This window comes from Prionailurus viverrinus, chromosome C1 (assembly GCF_022837055.1).
Source record: "Prionailurus viverrinus isolate Anna chromosome C1, UM_Priviv_1.0, whole genome shotgun sequence".
NCBI classification, from domain to species: domain Eukaryota; kingdom Metazoa; phylum Chordata; class Mammalia; order Carnivora; family Felidae; genus Prionailurus; species Prionailurus viverrinus.
The window spans coordinates 205,178,145-205,204,158 of record NC_062568.1 but is presented as its reverse complement, the minus strand read 5'-3'; the positions used below and the strand labels follow the sequence as shown (position 1 = coordinate 205,204,158).

At 44.3% G+C, this 26,014-nt stretch overlaps 1 protein-coding gene across 1 annotated transcript; it reads left to right on the top strand.

Annotated features, from left to right (window-relative positions):
• LOC125171795 (arylacetamide deacetylase-like 4) lies at positions 1–23,225 on the top strand. The gene is given in 8 exon segments (XM_047868904.1): positions 1–35; positions 361–462; positions 708–891; positions 4,388–4,604; positions 8,467–8,530; positions 22,462–22,736; positions 22,739–22,933; positions 22,936–23,225. Coding segments are annotated over 8 exon segments (1,362 nt in total).
• Positions 23,226–26,014: the final 2,789 nt, after the last annotated feature.

Sequence of the window (26,014 nt, the reverse complement as noted above, 5' to 3'; positions counted from 1 at the left end):
ATGTACCGTATCCTGGTTTGGGTGCCGGTGTTTGGGTGCGTTCACTGTGAAAATTCTTCGAGCGGTATATTGCACGATTTATGCAGTCTTCCACAGGCATTTGTGTGCATACGTTTATTTATAATAGGTAAGTAAGATTTGCTTGAAAAAGGATATTTTCATGCTCCTGTTCTTGGCCGCGCTATTGCCAATTCCTCAGCAGTCTATCTCCTTTCAGAGGAGGGCACTGAGATGCAGAGAATAGAGAGAACTTATCCAAGGCCACTGAGCCAGTAAGCTGAAAAGGCGGGATTCAAACCCAGGCAGGCTGGCATCTGAGTAAGTCCTCTTGACTCTCGGCCATGCTGCCTCTCCCCGCAGCCTGGACTTGAATGGGGCCAGGGCGGCAACCTGGCATGAGATGTGCTTTGGCCAGCCCAACCATGCCATGGTGAGGAAAGCTGGCCGATTCTGCATGGGAAGGTGAGGCCACAGAGGCCTACGCAACTATGTGAGGCCTTTCCCTTAGGGGTCTTGGGCAAGACTGGTTTTCTTGGAGCTTTCATTGCTCAGAGAAATAGTCCCTCCAGCTCCCATTGGCCCTGTAAGATGCCATGTTAGCCCACTGAATCACGGCTAAGTCCAAAACCAGTGGGAGCAGAGAGAGAGCTGGTATAGCGGGTCCACGTTCTCCTAACACAAGTGTCCAAGCTCCTCTCTCTGGAGAGGCAGCTGCTAGCAACCTTGGGAGCATGCTCGTCTTGTGCCTGGTGCTCCTGTGCACCTTTTTTTGTGGGAGTCTTCGTCTGGACTGTCCTCCAGCATTTCCTCACCGTAGATGTCCTCTCTACCTTGCAACATCCCTCCAAGTTCAGATTTCTGCATTGCCTGTTCCTGTATGCTTTAACTTTGGTGAGTTTGTTCTCGGGCTCTGTAATGGGTTGGGTCTCCCTTCCTCTCTCCCCATAACTTGCCCCTCCTTTCCTCTTCAGACTCTCCCCAAGACATATTTTGTTACACTCTCTTTTGTGTCTGCAGCTCTGTTTCCCTCCCTCTTCACTTCCCTTCCTCTCTCTGCCCCTCCCTCCTTTTCTTCCTTCAAACACTTACTGAGCACCCATCACCTGGCTGCTTTCTGAGGATTCTAAAAGGATTGCAGACCCAGCTCCTTCTTCTAAAGGGTTTTCAGCCTGACAGGGAACCGAACCGCCTTAAACCACAGCCTCTTTTGCCCTCTGCGCACTCAGCTGCCTGTAGGCTGTCTCCTCTGAATACAGTGTAGGCACATGGAAGGCAGGGACTGCTTTAACTACCTTTGCGACATTGGCCACAGGCACAGACCTGCCACCTGGTAGGTGCTTTCCATTTGCTGATCAGGACATAGGTGAATCTATCCAGCATGTCAGAGGGGTCATGCTGACCAGGCTCTGAGCAGGGACTAGGGTTGGGGATAGGACGGCACATATTTAGAGCTGCAACAGGTTTGGAAACAAAGGCTTGGCATCTCGTTGGAGGCAGACCACTGGTTTTAACCCAATGTTCCAACCCCTGGGTGTTATCAGCCCAACAGTTCACACTGCTTACTTGGGATGGAGGGCAACTGTAGAAGGAGGAAGACAGAAGGCCTCACTTAGCTGATAGCAGAGTGAAAGGTAAGGAGCCCAGATGGTAGGCAGCCTGCCAGCATGTGCATCCCAGCTCTGGCTGTGCAATCTTGGGCAATGCACTTGACCTCTCTGTGTCTATTTTCCCATCTGCGAAAGGAAACAATGGTGTCCATCTCATCAGGATGGCAAAAGAATTAAATGACACGTGATAAGGGCTTCCTGTGTTTGGTAAAGAAATAAAATATGTTTATGTGCTTCTGGAATGTTCCACCATGGGTGTGGATGACTCTTAGAGACATGAACACCTCTAGTTTATAATTTCAGAAATGTTACTGACTCAAGGAGACAGGCTGAGGGCAAAACTCTCATCTCTGTTATTTTTCCTGGCCAGGCACTTCACTGGAAGTCGGTCTGTCTCAAACCAGTGGCTGCCATTGCACGGAATTATGGGCCAGTTTGAGACCCAGAAAAAACCAAGGCCTTTCCGACCTTGTTTTCTCCTAAAGAGTAGCCCACAAGCTGCAAGCACCTGCTGATGACCGTGGCTCTGGGGCACTCACAGGAGGCTCGCAGATGGACCTTGGAAGCAACACAGCCCGTTATTTTGCCAGCAAGGTGGGCTTATTCAGGAAGAGTAGAGGAATTGCAATTGGGGACATGCAAGTTACGGCAAACCACCTGCGAGTCCAGAGATCAAAGGAGAGAAGCTTCTTTACAGAGAAGTGGAGGGAGGTGGGAGGGGCTGCTTTGAATGAAAGTCCATTGGAGGAAAGTGTGAGGTCAGGGAGGGGCAGTTTCTCATTGGCTGAGTTGTGGTATCTTCTTATTGGCTGAGCTTGTTGCTGGGCAAGAAGTTCCTTCCTTCCTCCTGTTGGCGGAGGCAAGCAGGCTTCTTCCGCCCACAAGGTGATGCAAGTCTTCTCGCTGGTCTCCAATCACGATGAGCGGCACCACGCGAGGGCTCCCCCTCTTCTTCCCAGGGGGTTTCCTTGTCCAGCTTCATGGCCCTGAAGGGGAGCTTCGCTTGTGATGTCTCATCCTGATCCCTCCAGCGCTGGCTGGGTGCCCCCAGGACGCACTGCCCATCACGGGGTGTCCATATGAAGATAATGATGTTCGGTGGAGGGAGACACACGGGTGACCACATCCATGTACTAAAGCCTTGAGGGGTTCTGAAGAAATCTGGGCAGGGTACTTAGGGCCTCCAAGGAGGCAGCAGCCATTGCTGTGAACAGGAGGATACAGGTCAGGGATGGCATCAGTCAATGAGAACATGGACTTGAGCTTGGATATGAAAGTCCGTTTGGTGTTTCTCCACCTGCTAGGCAGGTAGAAAGGCTTCCAGGAAACAATGTGAGCCACGGGTGAGTACATGGAGCATGGGGGAACTGCAATGGAGGAGGTGAGAGCTGGAGCCCATCTGAGCCGACAGGAGGCATCTTGACATCAGGGTGCTCGGAGCTGAGCTGGCTAGTGAAGGTCCGAGCTGGCTCAGTACAGAGGCCTGGTGTCCTCGGATGTGGGCTAAGCAGGCCATCTCCAACCAGTTCCTCACCTCACTTTCCTCTAGCTCAAGCAGGGAAATGAAGGTTTTGTTTGGAGTTCTCCTTGGAGAAATCAAAGCCTTGGATGTCTCCATGGAAGGAATGCACTGGGGCATCCCAGGGGACCTGGGACAAGACCCAGTGGGTGTGAGCAGGAGAAGGACTGGGGATCACGCTTGCCAGGACCCACCAGTGAGACACTCATCATGAGTGGTCATATCTAATCCCCAAGACTCCTCCTTGGGCTGTGGACACCATTCTATTTTGTAAAGGAGGGAAATTGAAGCTCAGAGATGGTTAGTTTGGCGATAAGCTAAAACTTGAGTTCAGATCTTCCTGACTCCAGAATCCAAGCTCTTTCTGGTTTAGTGGTTGAGAACACATGTTCTGCATGTTACTCCTTGGCAGGCAGGGCACTTGACCTTGGTTCGCCTCAGCTCCCCCATCTACAAAATAGAGCTGATAACTCTGCTTGACTTAGAAGCATCACTGAAAAGTTTCATCCAGTTTATAACCACTCGGACCACTACTGGCATGCTATAGGTGACTCATAAATGATGCACTTCCCTTGGGACAAGGACACACTTAATGTGCGGTCCTTGGAAGAGATGATTCCAGTGGTTGAAAGGCAGTGAGTACATGCAACATGATAACTTGTAACTATATTTCATGATTTATTCAGACATTTGTTTGTTTATAGCTAGAGTGACTATATTAGTTTAAAAACAATGGAATTTTATACACATTTGGCAAATAAATGGCCATGTGCCATTGCACCCTTCTTCTGAGTCAACAGCAGGCATCCCTAATCCCATTACTTTCTTTTGTTGAACACAAACATGGCTTAAGAATCTGTCATGGTGCAGGCTCCGGGCGGGCAATGTTGGGTGTTGACCCAAGTGATGACCCTTTTTGCCATCTGAGGCTGGAGAGTCAAAGAGGAAGGTTGCCTGCCAGTTGCCTTGAACAATTGGCTTTGTTCAATTCAGTGCCCAACCATTCAGCCTAAACATGGTCAAGATCTTTGGCCAATTCATACCGTTATTCAATCAAGATCGTTTGGGAGGAAGTTCTGAAACCCAAACCCTCTATGTGGACACAATCCAGAGCCTGTCCTTCCTGATGAGCCTTACCCAGATGAGACAGATGAGAAACTGCAAAAACATTCTAGCAATTACAGGTGACAGGAGTCCTCTACGATCCAGATGGGTCCTGACCTCTCCTAATGTCTCCCTTTCTTTCTCTTACGCCTGACAGGGGAATATATTTGAGAGGCTGGGAATCTGCTCCAGGCCCAGATTTACCCAGTTATTGCACGGTTTTGTGAGAAGAAAAAAGGATGCTAGACTTGTAGTGACTGACCTGTATTTTGGGACCATACCTGTGAGGCTATTCCAATCCAAGGCAGAGTCCTCCAGCCCCTGGTGAGGCATCATCTTCTTCCACGGAGGAGGCGGGTTCATGGGGAATTTGGGTAAGGTGCTTCTCTGCAGCTTTGTAAAGGAAGAGCTTCATCTGTGTGTACAACTTGGCTCACCCTTCACATGAGAACCTTTTTAAGAGTAACTCAAAGGAATCAGCAGTTGGAGGCTTTAAAAAAAAAAAAATTAGAGAGAGAGAGAGCACGCAGGGGAGGGGCAGAGAGAGAGAGGGAGACAGAGTCCCAAGCAGGCTCCGCACTGTTAGCACAGAGCCTGACACGGGGCTTGAACACATGAACTGTGAGGTCATGACCTGAGCTGAAATCAAGAGTCAGGACACTTAACTGACTGAGCCACCCAGGTGCCCCAGCGGTTGGAGATTTTTTATAGGAATCCCAGGCTGAGTGCTTTGGGCTCAAGTAAGCAGATGACAATCTATGCGAGAAACGTTCTTTTCTGTACTATAATGGTCTTGGTCAAGGTGAGGCTAGTGCTGTGTCTCAGTGGGGCTTTCACGATGCTGGGGTGTTGACTGCTCTCTTCCCTCGCCACCCACAGCTTTGGCCCGTCTTATCCGTTTTCCACCCACAGTACATCCCAAACCCATGCATCTCTCCCTGGCCCTGCTACACTACCATGATCCAAGACCCCATGTTCTCTCTTGCCTCGGCCCCCTTGACCCTCACACCCCACAACCCCCCCCCACACACACTTCTGTCACCCCTCAATCCATTCCTTCCCTGGCAGCCAGAAAGAGCTTGTAAAACTATAAGTCAGAGCTTGTCGGTTCTGGGCTAAACCCTTCTTGTGGCTCTCCGGTGCCTTTAGATGGAACCGAGCCCTCGAGCCCTGACAGCTTTGGAGGTCCTGCCCACCTTTCCAACCAGGTGCACGGCGTCTCCCTCCTCCCAAAGCAGTTCACTGCGCTCTAGCCACACTGCCTGCCTCTCAGACACTCCAGGCTCCTCCCCTCTCTCTCTGAATCTTTGGCACCTGCTGTTCTGGCAGCTTCAGACGATGTCTCTCCCCTCCTGACTTTGCATGACTGGTGGACCCTTATTTGTTCATTCAGTCTGACCTCAAATATCCTCTCCAGAGCGGCCTCCCTGAACATCTTACCTAAGGCACAGTCCCTTAGAGTTCCATGCCCGTCTCCATCCCTGACATCATCCCTTTAAATTTCCCTCATGACACTTGTCGTGGTCTGAATTTATCTTGTTCCTTCGTGTATTTCCTCATTTTCTGTCTGTCTTCCCCAACTAAAAATGGAATCTCCCAGAGTGCCAGGAAGACTTGTGTTTTGTTTGCTGCCTTATCTCCAGTGCCTTCCTTGCCTGTGGATTTTAACTTTTGAATGACTGTATGAGTTCATGAACACAAAGATGGATGAGTGGATGGGTGAATAACGGTGAAAAGATGTGTTCATGGACGAACAAATGGGTGGACGGATGGCTCCCCAAAGTTGCCCAGAACTTCCCTGAGATTAGGGTGTGCTGCCACCTGGTGGTGGAAATAGCAATAGCCGCATTTGCTTCCGGGATGCTCTCCTTTTTTTCAGAAGTTAACAATGGATATCTCCCATCTACCGGCCCCCGAGGTCATGCTTCCCTTTGAGAGATCCCCCGGGAGCACCCCATTAGTTGGCTAGGACTGTTAGCCCTCCTCTGTGGGGCATGATGTTATTTTAAAAGTGAAGCGAGGCTTCATTTGGGAAATATTCACCCGGTATTTACCTTGTGTCATATCCTGTTCCAGGTACAGGGGACCGAGTGGAGAACACGAAAAACTCTCATGGAGCCTGCTCAAATGAAGAGGCTGGGCAATGAAAAAGAAAGCAAATAAATAGGGTAATTCCACAGAGTTATGGCACAAGATGATGGAATAGAAAATGATTCATGTGCATCTTTAGTTTTTCCAGAGGAAGCTTCTCCAAAAAGGTAGAATTTGAACTCAGGTCCAAGCAACTGATGAGGAGGAATAAGCCCCATAGAGGCTGGGGAACAGCATTCTAAGCCTGTAGGGATAGGGGCAGGCAAATGGGGCCCTTGCCTGAGGCTCGATATTTAAAGGGGCACCAAGAAACTCAGTCTTCAAGATAATTTTATGCACTATTTTCACCTTTTTAATGTTAATTTATTTTTTGAGAGAGAGAGCGAGAGCGAGTGGGGGAAGGACAGAGAGAGAGGGGGACACAGAATCCGAAGCAGGCTCCAGGCTCCAAGTTGGGAGATCATGACCTGAGCCAAAGTCAGATGCCCAACCGACTGAGACACCCAGGCGCCCCTTTTTTACGCACTATTTTCAAAAATTCAATATTAGTGCAAAAAATATATGGTGAACAAAATAACAACGTTTATCTAAAGGCGGGATCCAACAAGGCCAGGCGAATTGTTCAAATGCAAAGTAGGCTCTTGTCTATGTAAGATTTTCATATGTCCTTCATCACAGATACTCGTGGCATTTGCTTTGATTCCTTAAAAGATTGCACCAAAGTATTATTTATCTCAGCTGCAGAGTGTCTTGGTGGCTCCTTAGTTTTGTGCCCAAGGCAAGTGCCTGCCTCACTCTGTCCCAGCCCAGTTAAGTCTAAGCAGAAGAAACAGCAAGTGCAGAGCTCCAAAACAGGGGCTCGAGGGAGAGAAAGAATGTCAAGGCAGCAGAGCAAGGAGGCAGGGGGATGATGTGGGAAAGGCCAGCAGCGGTCTCCACCCTGGCTGTGCTTTGAACCCCCTGGGGGGGCTTTGAGTCATACCCACACCAAGGTCCTACCCACGCCACTGTCAGTCTCAGGGGTGGGGCCCAGGCATCAGCATTTTAAAAAAGCTCCCAGATGGCGCTAATCTGCAAGCAGGGCTAAGGCCTCCTTGGGAGCTGCCTGTCCCACTCAGTTTTGTCCCCTCCTCCGTCATGTCCCTCAAAGGGTGATGATGAAGCTGGGGCACTTCTCCCAGTCTGCTCAGTCATTCACCACCGCCCCCGAGGCTGGAATTTGGGAACTCCTGCTGCCCGTGCTCCCCACCCCAGAGACACCAGTTCAATTATTTGGGTCTCAGTCTGGGCACCAGGACTTGGAAAACCTCCCTGGCACTTCTACCTACAGCACAGCCAAGGTTAGAAACCACGGAATTAGAGGCTTATTTGGCACAGATACTTGTCTGGTGCTGTACCAGGATGGCCAATGGACTGTTGATAATGGACTTGTCTGAGAACCTCAGAGGTACCCCTTGGCTAATAGAAATGGCCCATGGGGTGCCTGGGTGGCTCAGTTGGTTAAACGTCCAACTTCAGCTTAGGTCGTGATCTCATAGTTCGTGGGTTTGAGCCCCACATCCGGCTCTGTGCTGTCAGCTCAGAGCCTGGAGCCTGGTTCAGATTCTGTGTGTGTGTCTCTCTCTCTGCCCCTCCCCTGCTCATGCTCTATCTCTCTCTGTCTCTCAAAAATGAATAAAATGTTAAAAAAAATTAAAAATAATAAAAATGGTCCATCCAACCATCCCATATTTCTTAATAACATACATTTGTAGGCATGCGTACGTAATTACCATTAATATTTTAGAGCAGGCATGCCTACCCTCCCTGGCCTTGGTTTTGTCCGTTTCAAATCGCCAAGCCTTCCTGGTCCTCAGTTCCCCCCCCCCCCCCCCCCCACTGTGGAAGAAAATGTTGCAGCTGGTGAGCCCTGAGGTGCATTGGAGTCCCGACATTCAGGAGACCATGGCAGATATCAGGTGTCTTACGTGGCCTGGCTTTTTGGTTTTGCCCAGGCAGAGCCAGCTGGAGTCACTGCACCCAAAGCGGACACTGCTGCCAGGTTCTCCTCGGGGACTAGGGTGAACAGTGCTGGGCCCTGCATGGGGGTGTTGACATCCCTACAGGCCACTCAGGGCGGCTGCTGTGACCGATTCTGTCTTGCAGACTTGTACCACAACCTGTGCAATTTTCTGGCCCTGGAGACTGATTCTGTGCTGCTGTCGATTGGGTGAGCTGCTGGAGAAAGTCAGTGGGTGTCACTTGGGTGGAAGAAGGTAGGGAGGAGCACGTGGATGATTTGTAGAAGAGAGAGAGGGGCCCTAGCCCCCAAGAGGCACTCTCGCACGTACATGCACGGACACAGGCACAGCGCCGTTCACGAGAGCAAAAACCCAGAAAGAAGTCAAATGCCCACAGCAGGGGTGTGCACGAACAAACCGGGGCATGAGACAGCAAGTGCTGGTGAGGAGGTGGAGAAAGGGGAGCCCTCACGCACTGTTGGTGGGAATGCAAAGTGGTGCAGCCACTGTAGAAAACAGTATGGAGGTTCCTCAAAAAGTTAAAGATAGAACTACCCTATGATCTAGTAACTGTACCACTGGATACTTACAATTAAAAAGGATAGATGCACCCCTGTGACTACTGCAACATCATTTTCAATGGTCAAATTATGGAAGTAGCCCAAGTGTCCATCAGCAGATGAATGGATAAAGATGTGGTGTCTATGCAACGGAATGTTTTCCAGCCACAAAAAAGAAAGAAATCTTGCCATTTGCAATGATGTGGTTGGAGCTAGAGGGTATTATGCTAAGCAAAACACTAAGTGACACTATATTAAATGTACATACAAATGATTCAGCACTTACATGTAACACCTAATGTTCATCAGAACAAGTGCCCTCCTTAGTACCCATAACCCATTTAGCCCATCCCCCACCCACCTCCCTCCATCAACCCTCAGTTTGTTCTCTGAGCCTCTTACGGTTTGCTTCTCTGTCTCTCTCTTTTTTATTTTGCCTTCCCTTATGGTCATCTAATTTGTTTCTTAAATTCCACGTATGAGTGAAATCATACGATATTTGTCTTTCTCTGACTGACTTATTTCGTTTAGCATAATACACTCCAGCTCCATCTATGTCGTTGCAAATGGCAAGTTTTTGTTCTTTTTGATCACTGGGTAATACTCCATTGTACATCCACATCACATCTTTATCCATTCATCAGTTGATGGACATTTGGACTCTCCCCATAGTTTAGCTACTGTTGCTAAGCAACAAATGCTTTTTAGTATAAGCATCTGCCATGTTTTTTTCTACTTTTTAAAAAATTTACATCCGGGGCGCCTGGGTGGCGCAGTCGGTTAAGCGTCCGACTTCAGCCAGGTCACGATCTCGCGGTCCGTGAGTTCGAGCCCCGCGTCGGGCTCTGGGCTGATGGCTCGGAGCCTGGAGCCTGTTTCCGATTCTGTGTCTCCCTCTCTCTCTGCCCCTCCCCCGTTCATGCTCTGTCTCTCTCTGTCCCAAAAATAAATAAACGTAGAAAAAAAAAAATAAAAAAAAAAAATTTACATCCAAGTTAGTTAGCACGTAGTGCAATATGATTTCAGGAGTAGAATCCAGTGATTCATCCCCCACGTATAACACCCAGTACTTAGTGTCTTCCTTAATTCCCCTTGGCCACCCCACTCCCCAAACCCCTTCAGCAACCCTCAGTTTGTTCTCTATATGTAAGAGTCTCTTATGTTTCATCCCCCTTCCTGTTTTATATTATTTTTGTTTCCCTTCCCTTATGTTCATCTGTTTTGTCTCTTCAAGTCCTCATGTGAGTGAAGTCATAGGATTTTTGTCTTTCTCTGACTAATTTCGCTTAGCATAATATCCTCTAGTTCCATCCATGTTGTTGCAAATGGCAAGATTTCATTGTTTCATTGCCAAGTATATGTGTGTATATATATATATATTACTCCACTATATATATATATATATATATATATATATATATATATATATCATATATATATGTATATATACACCATGTATATATATACCATATCTTCTTTATCCATTCATCTGTCAGTGGACACTTGGTCTCTTTCCATATTTTGGCTATTGTTGATAGTGCTGCTATATACATTGGGGTGCATGTGTCCCTTCGAAACAGCACACCTGTATCCCTTGGATAAATGCCTAGTAGTGCAATTGCTGGGTCGTAGGGTAGTTCTATTTTTAGTTTTTTGAGGAACCTCCATACTGTTTTCCGTCCGGAGTGACTGCACCAGATTGCATTCCCACCAGCAGTGCAGGAGGGTTCCCCTTTATCCGTATCCTCGCCAAGAGTTGTTGTTGCCTGAGTTGTTAATTTTAGCCATTCTGACTGGTGTTAGTTGGTATCTCATTGTGGTTTTGATTTTTATTTCCCTGATGATGAGTGGTGTTGAGCATTTTCTCATGTGTCTGTTAGCCATCTGGATGTCTTTGGAAAAGTGTCTATTCATGTCTTTTGCCCATTTTTTTCACTGGATTATTTGTTTTTTGGGTTTTGATAAGTTCTTTGTAGATTTTGGATACTAACCCTTTATCTGATATGTCATTTGCAAATATCTTCTCCCATTCTGTTGGTTGCCTTTTAGTTTTGCTGATTGTTTCCTTCTATGTGCAGAAGGTTTTATCTTGATGAGGTCCCAATAGTTACTTTTTACTTTTGTTTCCCTTGCCTCCAGAGACATGTTGAGTAAGAAGTTACTGCAGCTGAGGTCAAAGAGGTTTTTGCCTGCTTTCTCCTCGAGGATTTTGTGGCTTCCTGTCTTACATTGAGGCCTTTTATCCATTTTGGATTTATTTTTGTGTCTGGTGTAAGAAAGTGGTCCAGGCTCATTCTTCTGCATGTAGCTGTCCAGTCTTACCAATACCATTTGCTGAAGAGGCTGTCTTTATTCCATTGGATATTCTTTCCCGCTTTGTCAAAGATTAGTTGGTCATATGTTTGTGGGTCCATTTCTGGGTTCTCTATTCTGTTCCATTGATCTATGTGTCTGTTTTTGTGCCAGTACTGTACTGTCTTGATGATTACAGCTTTGTAATACATCTTGAAGTCCAGGATTGCAATACCTCCAGGTTTGGTTTTCTTTTTCAGGATTGCTTTGGCTATTCATGGTCTGTTTTTGGTTCCATACAAATTTTAGGATTGTTTGTTCTAGCTCTGTGAAGAATGCTGGTGTTATTTTGATAGGGATTGCATTGAATATGTAGATTGCTTTGGGTAGTATCAACATTTTAACAATATTTGTTCTTCCTATCCAGGAGCATGGAATCTTTTTCCATTGTTTTGTGTCTTCAATTTTATTTCATAAGCTTTCTATAATTTTCAGTGTATAGATCTTTCACCTTTCAGTGTATAGATCTTTTGGTTAGATTTATTCTTAAGTATTTTATGTTTTTTGGTACAATTGTAAATAGGATTTATTCCTTGATTTTTCTTTCTGCTGCATCATTATTGGTGTATAGAAATGCAACCAATTTCTATGCTATCTATAATTTTATATCCTGTGACTTTGCTGAATTCATGGATCAATTCTAGCGGTTTTTTCATGGAATCTTTCAGGTTTTCCATATCATGTCATCTGCGAAGAGTGAAAGTTTGACTTACTCCTTGCTGATTTGGATGCCTTTTATTCCTTTGTGTTGTCTGACTGCTGAGGCCAGGACTTCCAATGCTATGTTGATTAACAGTGGTGAGAGTGGACATCCCTGTCGTGTTCCTGACCTTAGGGGGAAAGTTCTCAGTTTTTACCCATTGAGGATAATATTAGCAGGGTGTATCTTGTATATGGTTTTTAATCTTGAGGTATGATTCTTCTATCCCTACTTTCTTGAGGGTTTTTATCAAGAAAGGATGCTGTATTTTGTCAAATGCTTTCTCTGCATCTATTGAGAGGATCATGTAGTTCTTGTCCTTTCTTTTATTAATATGACACATCACATTGATTGATTTGTGGATATTGACCTAGCCCTGCATCCTAGGTATAAATTCCACTTGATCGTGATAAATAACTCTTTCAATGTATTGTTTGATCTGGTTGGCTAGTATCTTGTTGAGGATTTTTGCATCCATGTTCAGCAGGGAAATTGGTCTCTAGTTCTCCTTTTTTGTGGGGTCTTTGTCTGGTTTTTCAACGTTTATTTATTTTTGGGACAGAGAGAGACAGAGCATGAACGGGGGAGGGGCAGAGAGAGAGGGAGACACAGAATTGGAAACAGGCTCCAGGCTCTGAGCCATCAGCCCAGAGCCTGACGCGGGGCTCGAACTCACGGACCGTGAGATCGTGACCTGGCTGAAGTCGGACGCTTAACCGACTGCGCCACCCAGGCGCCCCTCTTTGTCTGGTTTTTGAATTAGGGTAATGCTGGCCTCACAGAATGAGTTTGGAAGTTTTCCTTCCATTTCTATTTTTTGGGACAGCTTCAAAAGAATAGGTGTTAACTCTTCTTTAATGTTTTCTGGAATTCCCCTGGAAAGCCATCCGCCCCCGGACTACTGTTTTTGGGGGGAGATTTTTGATTACTAATTCAATTTCTTTACTGGTTATGGGCCTGTTAAAATTTTCTATTTATGAGTCTCTTAAAATTTTCTATTCTTGTTTCAGTTTTGGTAGTTTATATTTTTCTAGGAATTTGTCCATTTCTTCTAGATTGCCCAATTTATTGGCATATAATTGTTTATAATATTCTCTTAGTATTGTTTGTATTTCTGCAGTGTGGGTTGTTATCTCTCCTCTTTCATTCTTGGTTTTATCTATTTTGGTCCTTTCCTCTTTCTTTTTGATCAAACTGGCTAGGGGTTTATCAGTTTTGTTAATTCTTTCAAAGAACCAGCTTCTGGTTTCATTGATCTGTTCTGTTGTTTTTTTTGATTCTGATAGCATTGATTTACATTCTAATCTTTATTATTTCCCATATTCTGATGGTTTTGGGTTTTATTTGCTGTTCTTTTTCCAGCTCTTTAAGGTGTAAGCTTAAGTTGTGTATCTGAGACCTTTTCTCTTCTTTAGGAAAGCCTGTATTGCTATATACTTTCCTCTTATGATTGTCTTTGCTATATCCCAGAGGTTTTGGGCTGTGGTATTATCATTTTCATTGGCTTCCATGTACTTTTTAATTTCCTCTTTAACTTCTTGGTTAACTCATTCATTCTTTAGTAGGATGTTCTTCAGTCTCCAAGCATTCGTTGTCTTTCCATATTTTTTCTTGTGGTTGATTTTGAGTTTCATAGCATTGTGATCTGAAAATATGCATGGTATGATCTTGATCTTTTTGTATTTGTTGAGGGCTGATTTGTGTCCTGGTACGTGATCTATACTGAAGAATGTTCCATGTGCACTTAAGAAGAATGTGTATTCCACTGCTTTAGGGTGAAATGTTCTGAATACATCTGTTAAGTCCATCTGGTACAGTGTGTCATTCAAAGCCATTGTTTCCTTGTTGATTTTCTACTTAGATGATCTGTCCATTGCTGTAAGTGGGGGTGTTGAAGTCCCCTACTATTATGGTATGATTATCAATGAGTTTCTTTATATATGTGATTAATTGATTTATATATTTGGGTTCTCTCATGTTGGGGGCACAAATGTTTACAATCATTAGCTCTTCTTGGTGGACAGACCCCTTAATTATGATATAATTCCCCCTTTCATCTCTTGTTATGGTCTTTATTTTAAAATCTAGATTGTCTGATATAAGTATGGCTACTCCAGCTTTCTTTTGGCAACCATTAGCATGATAGATAGTTCTCCATCCCCTTACTTTCAATCTGAAGGTGTCTTTAGGTCTAACATGTGTCTTTTGTAAACAGCATATATATGGATCTTGTTTTCTTATCCATTCTGTTATCTTATGTCTTTTCACGGGAGAATTTAGTCCATTGACATTTAGAGTGAGTACGGAAAGATATGAAATTATTGCCATTGTGTTGCCTGTAGAGTTGGAGTTTCTGGGGATATTCTCTGGTCCTTTCTAGTCTTTGTTGGTTTTGGTCTTTTTTGTTTTCTTTTGTCTTTTCTCCTCTCAGTGAGTCCCCTTAACTTTTTCTTGCAGGGCTGGCTTAGTGATCATGAACTCCTCTAGTTTTTGTTTGTCTGGGAAACTTTTTATCTCTCCCTCTGTTTTCAATGACAGCCTTGCTGGATAAAGAATTCTTGGCTGCATATTTTTCTGATTCAGCATGCTGAATATATCCTGCCACTGCTTTCTGTCCTGCCAAGTTTCTGTGGATAGGTCTGCTGAGAACCTGATCTGTCTTCTCTTAAAGGTTAAGGACTTTTTTCCCTTGCTGTGTTCATAATTCTTTCCTTGTCTGTGTATTTTGTGAATTTGACTATTATATGTTTTGTTGATGGTTGGTTTTTGTTGAATCTAATAGAAGTTCTCTGTGCTTCCTGGATTTTGATGTTGTGTCTATCCCCAGGTTAGGAAAGTTTTCTGCTATGATTTGCTCACATAACCCTTCTACTCATTTCTCTCTCCATCTTCTGGGACCCCTATGATTCTGATGTTCCTTTTTAATGAATCACTGATTTCTCTAATTCTTATATCGTATTCTTTTGCCTTAGTTACCCTCTTTTTTTTTCTGCTTCATTATTCTCCAGAAGTTTGTCCTCTGTATCACTGATTCATTGCTCTGCTTCATCCATCCTTGCCACCATGGCATCCATTCGAGTTATAGCATTTTAATTTAGTCCTAACTAGATTTTACTTCTTTTATCTCTGCAAAAAGGGATTCTGTGCTTTTTTCTTTTTTCTTTTTTTTAATGTTCATTTATTTTTGAGACAGAGACAGTGCACGAGTGGGGGAGGGGCAGGGAGAGAGGTGCGCACGCGCACACACACACACACACACACACACACACACAGAATCCAAAGCAGGCTCCAGGCTCCAAGCTGTTAGCACAGAGCTCGATGCGGGGCTTGAACTCACAGACCATGAGATCATGACCTGAACTGAAGTCAGACGCTTAACCGACTGAGCCACCCAGGCACCCCTATCCTTTTTTCAATTACAGCTAGTATTCTTACTATCGTGATTCTAAATTCTAGTTCAGACATCTTGCTTACATCTGTGTAGATTAAGTCCCTGGCTGTCATTTCTTTCTGTTCTTTCTTTTTGGCTGAATTACTTTGTTTCATCATTTTGGAGGAAGAAAAAGAATTAATTTAATAAAATAAAAATAAAATTAAAAAATTAAAAACAACACACAAAAATCATATGAAGGAAGCTAGGTGTGTTTTGGTCTGGTTGTTGAAAGAAGCTTGATAGAATAGAGAAAAAAGGGAAAGAAAAAAAAGTAGAAAAGAGGGAAAATTAAGAAAATGTTTAAAAATTTTTAAAATGTATACAATAAAATAGAATAAAATGAAATTAAGAAAGTAAAATAGACTAAAAAATTTACAAAAAATAATAAAAAAATATAGTAGAAAAAAAATTAAAGAGAGACCTTTTTATAAAAACAGAAAATAAAAAATAATTTTTTTCTCTTTCTGTATCCAAGAATAAGAAAAGAAAAAAAAATGAATAGCTGGACCAGCAAACAGAATGAAATCTGAGTGAAATTACATCCAGTTTCCCCTAGAAGTCAAACTATGAGCACTTTATAGTCTGTAAACTAAGCAGGCAGAGAGACTTGTGGTCATCCTCTAGGGCTTGGTTGGTGGAGATGGACAAGGCTTGGTGTAATGGCTCCATTCTCCACTAGGTGGCACTGCTTAGCTTACTGGGGTGGATTGTTGTGGCGTGTGGGCATGTATGTATGCCGGGGAGATGTGAAAATGGCATCACCCTGCTTCCCAGTCTCTAGCATCAGAACTCTGTGCTCTCCCCAACTGGCAATCAAACACCCCTTCTTTGTCTTGGACTTCCATCCACTCCCTGCTTCTACACTGTCCACAATCAAGCCATCAGCCTGCCAGGCAGCACCTCCTTCCCAATTTTTTTCTCAGATGGGACTGTGTTTCCAAACCCCTCACTTCTGAGGGCCCTATGGCTTGAACCCACTCTGACCCTCGCAGGGAGGGTCTTGCTGAGCAATGGCCAGGTGCTGGCCCATGCTGCTGCAGAGGCCCAGAGACTGTGGCCAGGTGCCAGCCTCCCTAGAAAAAGTTCACATGATTGTGTGGCAGCATTGGTTCAGAGGCTATGGTAAATCACAACACACACCTGGCGCCAGTCTTCACCACACCCTAATGTCCTTGTTCCAACACCAGCAACATGGCTGTAATCTGGGGTCCACTGGGACCTTTGCCTGTGGGGAGACTGCACGGCCTCTACCAAATGTCCTCTCTGCAGGGGAACTGCCTCTCCCCATGTGGCCTGACGACCCCTTGGACCTTGCTCTCTGCTCCTGAAGATTCGCCCTTCCCACCAGAGCAGCACCAGGTATCGAGCTGCGAAGTTTCTGGCTCTGTGCTCCCCTATTTATAGAGTCCTAATGGTATTGAAACCCTCTCCTTTCTCCTTTCTCCCTTTCTTATGAAGATGTTTCCTTGCAGGTGTTTCCACTCTTTCTCTTTGTCTCCAGCTGCTTTTGGAGGGAGTGCTTTTCCTGTAATCTCCCCCCAAGTCTCTGTCCTCTCTCTGCAAATAAAAACAGTTCTCTACCCTCTGCAGCTTCTCTCTCCCCCAGCTCACCTCTCTGCACCATGTACCTGCCAAGTTCTGTGGCTCAAGTTATGCAGATTGTTGTGTTGTCCTCAGATCAATTTTCTAGGTGTGCAAAATGGTTTGGTGCTGATCTGGCTACATTTCAGGGACGAGTGAAGCAGAGAGCTTCCATGCTGCCCTGCCATCTTGGCCTCTCTCCCCTACCGTGTTTTAAATGACCTTTGGGAGAGGAACAGGGAAAAATAAATCCATGTCATCTTCTTTCTGAAACCAGAAATTTGAGTAATTACTAATGTATCATATTCTAAACCCTTTTCAACATGAGTAAGAATTCTCCTAAACAAACAAAAACTAAGCTAAACTAAACCATGGCACAGTGAATATTATGTTACACAGCCATTAAGGTATTATGGATGATTACATAGCCATTTAAATAAATGAACTGGAAGGGCACACCAGAATGTGAATGAGTCTTGGCAGTATAAAATTAAGTGAAAAACATTCAAATAATTACGTAAGCCTGGTACTCTTTTTATCAAGTTAAAAACAAAATCAGAAGAGTATTTGTAAGGAATATGCATAGACATTATAAAAGTACATGAAAAGGAAAGAAAGGGAATGGTGGATACAGGATTGAAGGTCAAGGTCACTGTTCCCTCAGATGGCAAAGGCAGCGAGGTGGGATGGTGGTGGGGGTATGATAGGGTTGGCCAAAGGTTATGGTCAAGGTCCTGGCTGTTGTTTGGGTCTGATGGTTCTTCAGGTGCTTATTTTGTTAACACAACTACCTACCTACTTAACTTTGGGGTCCAATGCTGGGAGTGTCTCGAGACAGAAGAAGACAGTGGGCAATAGTTTCAAGAAGTTAGAGAAACTAAAAGCTGTCCTTTTAGATTCAACCTCTACCACAAGGCCCCTCAAACCCTGGCTGCCCCCAGGCATCTGTGCAGCTTAAAGCAACTTACTTAGCATCTCTGGTCTTCTCAAATTTGAGGAAGACAGTGTCTGACTGATAGAGGCTCTGTCACACTCTACATCTGAGAAGCCCTTTGTGATAATGAAAATGCCCCTTGAACACACGGAAATGTTAATAAACACCTGCATGAATATTTGTAGGAGATTGCTTAGGATATTGTTGTTTGATATAGTTATAGTTGAAAAGACTTAGGACATGGGTTTTGATAGAGAGGCTGGTGGAGGTTGGAAGACAGGTAAGGTTCTTCAATCTGCCAGGGTGACTGCAGGTTGGAAAAGATGTCCAGTGTCTGAAATGCTCCCTGGTTTCTCATCAAGACATAATGAGACTCCCTACCTAAGCTCCTGGAGAATCTTTTGACTTTCACCCCTACCCTGAGTGGGCAAGGCTGGGCATTTCTGCCTCTTTCTAGCAGGTCGGGATTCTGCTAATGGAAAGCATGTAATATTTGTTATTTCTTTTATACTGCCATATTTGTATATTTAACATTTAGTAGGATGTGTATCCTTCTAGAAATAGAAAAATGGAGGCTGAAGTTTGTGTTTGATGCTTCTAGGTGCTGAGCACATCTCAATACAAGGGCCCTACTAAATAGTATATGTTTTGCTAAGTTTAAATGGAAAGCTATGTTGATAACATTGATTCATTTATCAACATATTTGCTCATTGAGGCAATGTTGCAGGGTTGCAGTCAATCAAACCCTATCCTTAAAGATGATGCCTTAGAGCAACTTTTAATGGAAACAGAAATCAAGATCTAATAGGAAGTGGTGACTTCCAGACTGGGTTGCTTAGGACACTGGGATTCCCTTCGTTTTTTTAGGGGTGGCCAGGGAGGTCAAAGAGGAAGAAGAATGAGTGAGGTGTTCAGATCCCTGCCCCTGGGCAAAGCTAGAATGACTTATTTTATACAGTGGGGGTCCTTGTATCATTTTAATAAGAAAAAAATTAGAGGGGCTGGGTGGCTCAGCGGTTGAGCGTCCAACTTCAGCTCAGGTCATGATCTCACAATTAGTGGGTTCAAGCAAGCTTTGTGTCGGACTCTGTGCTGACAGCTCAGAGCCTGGAGCCTGCTTCGGATTCTGTGTCTCCTTCTTTCTCTGCCTCTCCCCCGCTTGTGCTCTGTCTTGCTCTGTCTTTCAAAAATAAATCAACGTAAAAAATTTTTTTGAAGAAAAGCAATGTTGCTGTTCTAACGAAGTTTGAAAGCCACTAGTCTAAGGTGTCAGTTTTCTTTATGCGTGCCTTCCAAATTTAATCTTACAAGTAGAATGCACTTTCTTTTACAATGCTTTTAAATGATAGGTTGTAAGAAGAGAAAACACATTTAGCAACAACTTCAAACAAAAATTTGGGGTAACAGCCATGTTTTTCATAAAATTTCTAATCAAAGCAGTTTAGCCAAAGGGTTTCTATTTTTTTTCAACGTTTTTTATTTATTTTTGGGACAGAGAGAAACAGAGCATGAACGGGGGAGGGGCAGAGAGAGAGGGAGACACAGAATCGGAAACAGGCTCCAGGCTCCGAGCCACCAGCCCAGAGCCTGACGCAGGGCTCGAACTCACGGACTGCGAGATCGTGACCTGGCTGAAGTCGGACGCTTAACCGACTGCGCCACCCAGGCGCCCCAGGGTTTCTATTTTTTAAATTGATTTCTTTCTATTATCTCAATCTTGATTTGTGCATTAGTTAGCTTGTGTTTTACTATTTCTGTAAGTTCAGCACCACCCCCAGCTTTATTGAAATATAATTGACATATAACATTGCATAAGTTTAAGGTGTATAACGTGTCAGTTTGAGACACTTATATATTGCAAAATGATTACCATGATAGCATTAGGAAACATCTCCATTCTATCATGTAATTATTGTTTCTTTTTTGTGGGGAGAACATTTAAGATCTACTCCCTTAGCGTGTGTGTATATATATATATATATATATATATATATATTTATAGCACATATACATATTTATATATTTATATTTATATTTACATTTAGGGTTAGAGAGAGAGGGAAGGAGAGAATCCCAAGCAGACTGCACTGTTAGTGCCTAGCCCTGTGAGGGGCTTGAACTCGTGAACCATGAGATCATGACCTGAGGCAAAATCAAGTGCTGGCCACTCAATGGACTGAGCCACTCAGATGCCCCTAGAAGTTCATTTTAAAGTCCTTTCTCTTTGCCCTTGAATTCCTATGAGGAGACACATTTTGAGGGCTTAGAGCAGCCTTCAGGATGCTCTCCACAGCCAGAGCAGAATCTGTTTCCTGCCTGTTTACCTTTCCTCCACCTTTACCCTCAGGGCATCTCCCAAATCTCTCCCTCTTTCCCCAACCCCCAGATAGAAGACAGCTCTTTTTTTTTTTTTTTTTTTTTTTAAGAATTTAAGATAGTGACATTTATTTATTTATTTATTAAATTTATTTTTTATTTTTTAAAATTTACAACCAAATTAGTATATAGTGAAGCAATGATTTCAGTAGGTTCCTTAATGCCCCTTACCCATGTAGCCCATCCCCCTCCCACAACCCCTCCAGTAACCCTCAGTTTGTTCTCCATATATATGAGTCTCTTTTGTTTTGTCCCCCTCCCTGTTTTTATATTATTTTTGTTTCCCTTCCCTTATGTTCATCTGTTTTGTCTCTTAAAGTCCTCATATGAGTGAAGTCATAGGATTTTTGTCTTTCTCTGACTGACTAATTTCACTTAGCATAATACCCTCCAGTTCCATTCATGTAGTTCAAATGCCAAGATTTCATTCTTTTCGATTGCTGAGTAATACTCCATTATATATACATAGCACATTTTCTTTATCCAGTCATCCATCGATGGACATTTGGGCCCTTTCCATCAACTTTGGCTGTTGTTGATAGTGCTGCTATAAACATGGGGGTGCATGTGTCCCTTCGAAACAGCACACCTGTATCCCTTGGATAAATGCCTAGTAGTGCCATTGCTGTGTCATAGGGTAGTTCTATTTTTAGTTTTTTGAGGAACCTCCATACTGTTTTCCAGAGTGGCTGCACCAGCTTGCATTCCCACCAACAATGCAAAAGAGATCCTCTTTCTCCACATCCTCGCCAACATCTGTTGTTGCCTGAGTTGTTCATGTTAGCCATTCTCGCAGGTGTAAGGTGGTGTCTCATTGTGGTTTTGCTTTGTATTTCCCTGATGATGAGTGATGTTGAGCGTTTTTTCATGTGTCAGTTGGCCATCTGGATGTCTTCTTTGGAGAAGTGTCTATTCACGTCTTTTGCCCATTTCTTCACTGGATTATTTGTTTTTTGGGTGTTGAGTTTGATAAGTTCTTTGTAGATTTTGGACACTAACCCTTTATCTGATATGTCATTTGCAAATATCTTCTCCCATTCTGTCGATTGCCTTTTAGTTTTGATGATTGTTTCCTTCGCTGTGCAGAAGCTTTTTATTTGATGAGGTCCCTGTAGTTCATTTTGCTTTTGTTTCTCTTGCCTCTGGAGACGTGTTGAATAAGAAATTGCTGTGGGCAAGATCAAAGAGGTTTTTGCCTGCTTTCTCCTCGAGGATTTTGATGGCTTCCTGTCTTACATTGAGGTCTTTCATCCATTTTGAGTTTATTTTTGTGTCTGGTGTAAGAAAGCGGTCCAGGTTCATTCTTCTGCATGTCGCTGTCCAGTGTTCCCAGCACCACTTGCTGAAGAGACTGTCTTTATTCCATTGGATATTCTTTCCTGCTTTGTCAAAGATTAGTTGCCCATACGTTTGTGGGTCCATTTCTGGGTTCTCTATTCTATTCCATTGATCTGAGTGTCTGTTCTTGTGCCATAGGCAGCTCTTTAAATCACTGGGAAAGAACAAATCTTGGTCATTAGATTAAAAAAAATTGTTTTTTAATGTTTATTTATTTTTGAGAGAGACAAAGCATGAGCAGGGGAGGGACAGAGAGAGAGGAAGACACAGAATCTGAAGCAGGGTCCAGGGTCAGAGCTGTCAGCACAGAGCCTGACGTGGGGCTTGAACTTGTGAAATGGGAGATCATGACCTGAGCTGAAGTCAGATGCTTAACTGACTGAGCCATCCAGGAGCCCCTTGGTCGTTAGATTTTGATTAAAAAAAACAAAAATTCATCCTGAAAGAAACTTCTGCTTTATTTGAGCTTTACTTTGCTTAGCCTGTTCTCTTTGGGCAGCCAGTGGGACAGCCAGGAGGTTCCTTTGTATTTCCCAGCATCACTAGTTGTTTTTCTCCCACTTCAGATGGCTCAGATAGCTTTCAAATTGCATAATCTTGTGTGGAGTGTCTACACCTATGGACAACAGGCAGAGCCTAGTTTTGGAGTCCAGAACCTCTGCCTGTAGGACTAAGGGGAGGTCCTTCATGTCCTCATATGCAAAAGAAAAAAAGAAAAGAAAAGATAAAAATCCCCACCTCACCGGGCCATTCTGGGGATTCAGTCAGAGATAGTCTTGCAAGGGGGAGTTGAGGACATGGTTAAAATGGCTCCCAGTGACCCCTGTCCACACTGCTACACTTTTGTTCCCTGCTTGCTCTTCAGGTACCGCAAGCTTCCTGATCACCATTACCCCAGCATTTTCTGAGATTGCCTGAATGCCTCCATTCACTTCCTGAAGGCCCTGGAAACCTACAGGGTGGACCCCTCCCGGGTTGTGATCTGTGGAGACAGCACTGGGGGAGCGTATGTGGTCTGTGTCACCCAGGCCCTGGCGGGCAGATCAGATATTCCCCAGATCCGGGCCCAGGTCCTGATTTATCCACTTGTTCAGATCATCAGTTTGCAGCTGCCATCTTACTGGCAGAGCAGAAATGTCCCATCCTGCCCCAGAAGTTCATGATGACATGTATGTTTAAATATATGGTTATCGACTTTCACTGGTGGGAAGCCATCTTGGATGGTGCCTTCATGCCCCCAGACTTCTGGAGGAAGTACAAGCAGTGGCTCAGCTCTGACAACATACCCAGGAGATTCAGGAAGATGCGCCACCAACCTGTGTTTCCCAGCCCTTTTAATGGGCTGCCTATCTGGAAAACAAACATCTTTTGGATGTAGAAAATGCCCCTCTGATAAGAGATGATGAGACCATTGCTCAGCTTCCCAAGGCCTTCCTGGTGAGCTGTGAGCATGGCATCCTCCGTGATGACACCTTGCTCTATATGAAGCGCTTGGAGGACCAGAGGGTCCCCGTGATGTGGTATCATGTAGAGGATGGCTTTCATGGGTCCCTACTGCTTTTTGACAAGGAACTTTTCTTGTTCCTGTGCTCCCTGAAAATTGTGAATGCTATAGCCAATTATATATAGAGCATATAGCAACCCTGGGGTGCTGATTAAGGAGATGCTGAGTCAATGCTCTGCTCACATGAAAAGGATATGTCAGCTTAGAATGGTTTTGCTTAGTATTTCAGAAAATCCAAATTGTGAGCAACACTTGCTAACATTCTCACTCAGGTGAAATAAATATCAAAGGGAGAGACAAATGCCTTTAAAAACTTCTCAAAGCCCTAACACACAAGGTCTGTGAGGAATAAATGCTAACAACTGGTTATTCTGTCCGTGTGTCTCTAATCATGGTGCATCTATGCTCATGATGCCAACGCAGGGCTTGGGGCCATGGTGCCTGTTGGATGAGGGGGCACCTAATTGTTCTTGGGATCATAGGTCACCAGCCAAATTCCAACACACCAGTTATAGATCAGTCTCCAGCAGGAGAAATGCTGTTGCAATGAAACTCTTGCCTCACTTTAGCCATCCTTGGACACGACTAAAGGCAGGTTTCAGGGGAGGTGGTGGGAAAAGGAGATGGGGAAGAGGGAAGGGAGAAGCAGTGAGGGAAAGAGTGGGCTCTGGGGGGCTGCGAATGTGATCTGGGCTCAAGTGTTTAATCCGAATTCCAAAATCAGATTCCTGGCTACCAAGAGGCAGGTTCTCAGAGCTAAGTCTGTCCTGGGAACCTCCAGATGCTATCTGGAATATGAAAACTGCATTCTCCAAGACAGACAACTTACTATACATTCTTTCTTTGGTGAGCTTATGTATTGTTCCCACTTTTACAAAGAACCTTGCCTTAGGGGCGCCTGGATGTCTCCATCAGTAGAGTACAATCCTTGATCTTGAGGTTGTGAGTTCAAGCCCCACATTGGGTGTAGAAATTACTTGAAAATAAAGAAATAAAATCTTACAAAAAAGAACCTTGGCCTTGCTTAGTTCATACCACTTTCTCTGCTCATGGGGTAAGGAAAGAGAATCTTGGTACTGCATGCCGGTATAGTCCACATTAGTTTTTCCACTGGGCTCATGTTTGCTAGATACATCTGTAATAACACTGGGACTCACTGCTGTCTAGACCCACCCAAGCACTGGAGTTGGAGGCTCCCTTCTGTTCAACCATAGCCTCCCTTGGTACCGAGGACCCCGCCAATGGTCAGTGGAGGAGGGAGTCTTACAGGTGTCTTGGATCCTTGCAAAGAAGGCAAATATCTTTTTTCCAACAGGCATTTCATTTTACCAAACAGGCAGTTTGGACTGGGATTCTCAGGACACAGGCAGACACAGAGTGGGAGCAGGGGAGTGGCAGAGAGAGAGACATACACACAGAATCTGAAGCAGGCTCCAGGCTCTGAGCTGACAGCACAGAGCCTGACGGGGGGCTTAAACTCATGAACTGTGAGATCATGACCTGAGCTGAAGTTGAACACTTAACCAACTGAGCCACCCAGACACCCCCAAATTTAATGTTTAAAAAAAATTTGAAAATTAATGGGAAAAGATGAGTCAGGCATTCTTTCTTATACAGTTGATCCTTGAACAACATTGGTTTGAACTGCTCCAGTCTGCTTATATGTGGACTTTTTACAGCCCAGTACTGTAAATGTATTATCTCTCTCTTTTGATTCTCTTAATCACATTCTCTTTTCTCTAGTTTGCTTTACTAATTTTTAAAATTTATTACTATTGTTTTTAAAGTAGGCTTCACACTCAATAGGGAGCTTGAACTCATGACCCTGAGATCAAAAGTCAGAAGCTCTGGGACTTCAGAGCCAAGGTGAGTAGAAGCTAAGATACAGCATGTTTTGGTTGTTGTGCCGTAAGTCATACAAGTCTTTGAATCTGCACAAGGTATCATATGTTTCCTGTCAGTGTCCATGACACTGGGGCAGGCTAGCTGGGTCGTCTGCAAGTAGAATAAAATCTCATACCTATTTCACAGTTCTTGATATGCCCTTTACATATTTCCCCTTTGCCACCAGGTTTGTCAGTAGAGGATGCTGGAGGAATACTGAAAATAGATGGAGTCTCTTCCTGGTTCTGGTGCACTCCCTTGGCCAGACTTCTGCTGCCAAAGAATGGTTTCTTTAGGGACACCTGGGTGGCTCAGTTGGTTAAGCATCCGACTCCAGCTCAGGTCATGATCTCATGGTTCATGGGTTTAAGCCCCACATCGGGCTCTGTGCTAACAGCTCAGAGCCTGGAGCTCACTTTAGATTCTGTGTCTCCCTCTCTTTCTGCCCCTTCCCTGCTCATGCTCTGTCTCTCTCTCTCTCTCTCTCTCTCTCTCTCTCTCTCTCTCAAAAATAAATAAACATTAAATTTTTTTAAGTGACTTTTCTGGCACTGGGCTCCTGCAGTATTCAGTTTTTCCAGCATATGGGTCTTGCGGTAGATGGTTTCTCTGGTGCCTGGCTCCTACAGTACATGACGGCCATCACACTCAAGTGGTCAGCAGCTTTCCTGGGCACTTGTACAGCAGAATGCCACCAATAAGGCATTTACCCATGCATGGCTTCCTTGACACCCTTTCCAGTTAGCCATGGCCATGTCCTCTAAAATAAAATCTGGATCTTGCCCTAGGGATATTGGTTGTTCACTATATCTGTAACTCCCCTTTTCTGTCTCTTGGTTGGACCCTGACTAATACAGAATCTAAAGTGCCTTCTACTCTGTGTTCAGATGATCCAATCAGCACAATGTCACCAATGCAGGGGACCACTGTGATGTTTGGTGCCATGATTGTGACCTCTGCACACTATATGCTGTCACAAATGTTCTCTATAGGTATCACACTATCGACTTTCTTGCAAGTGGGAGAATTG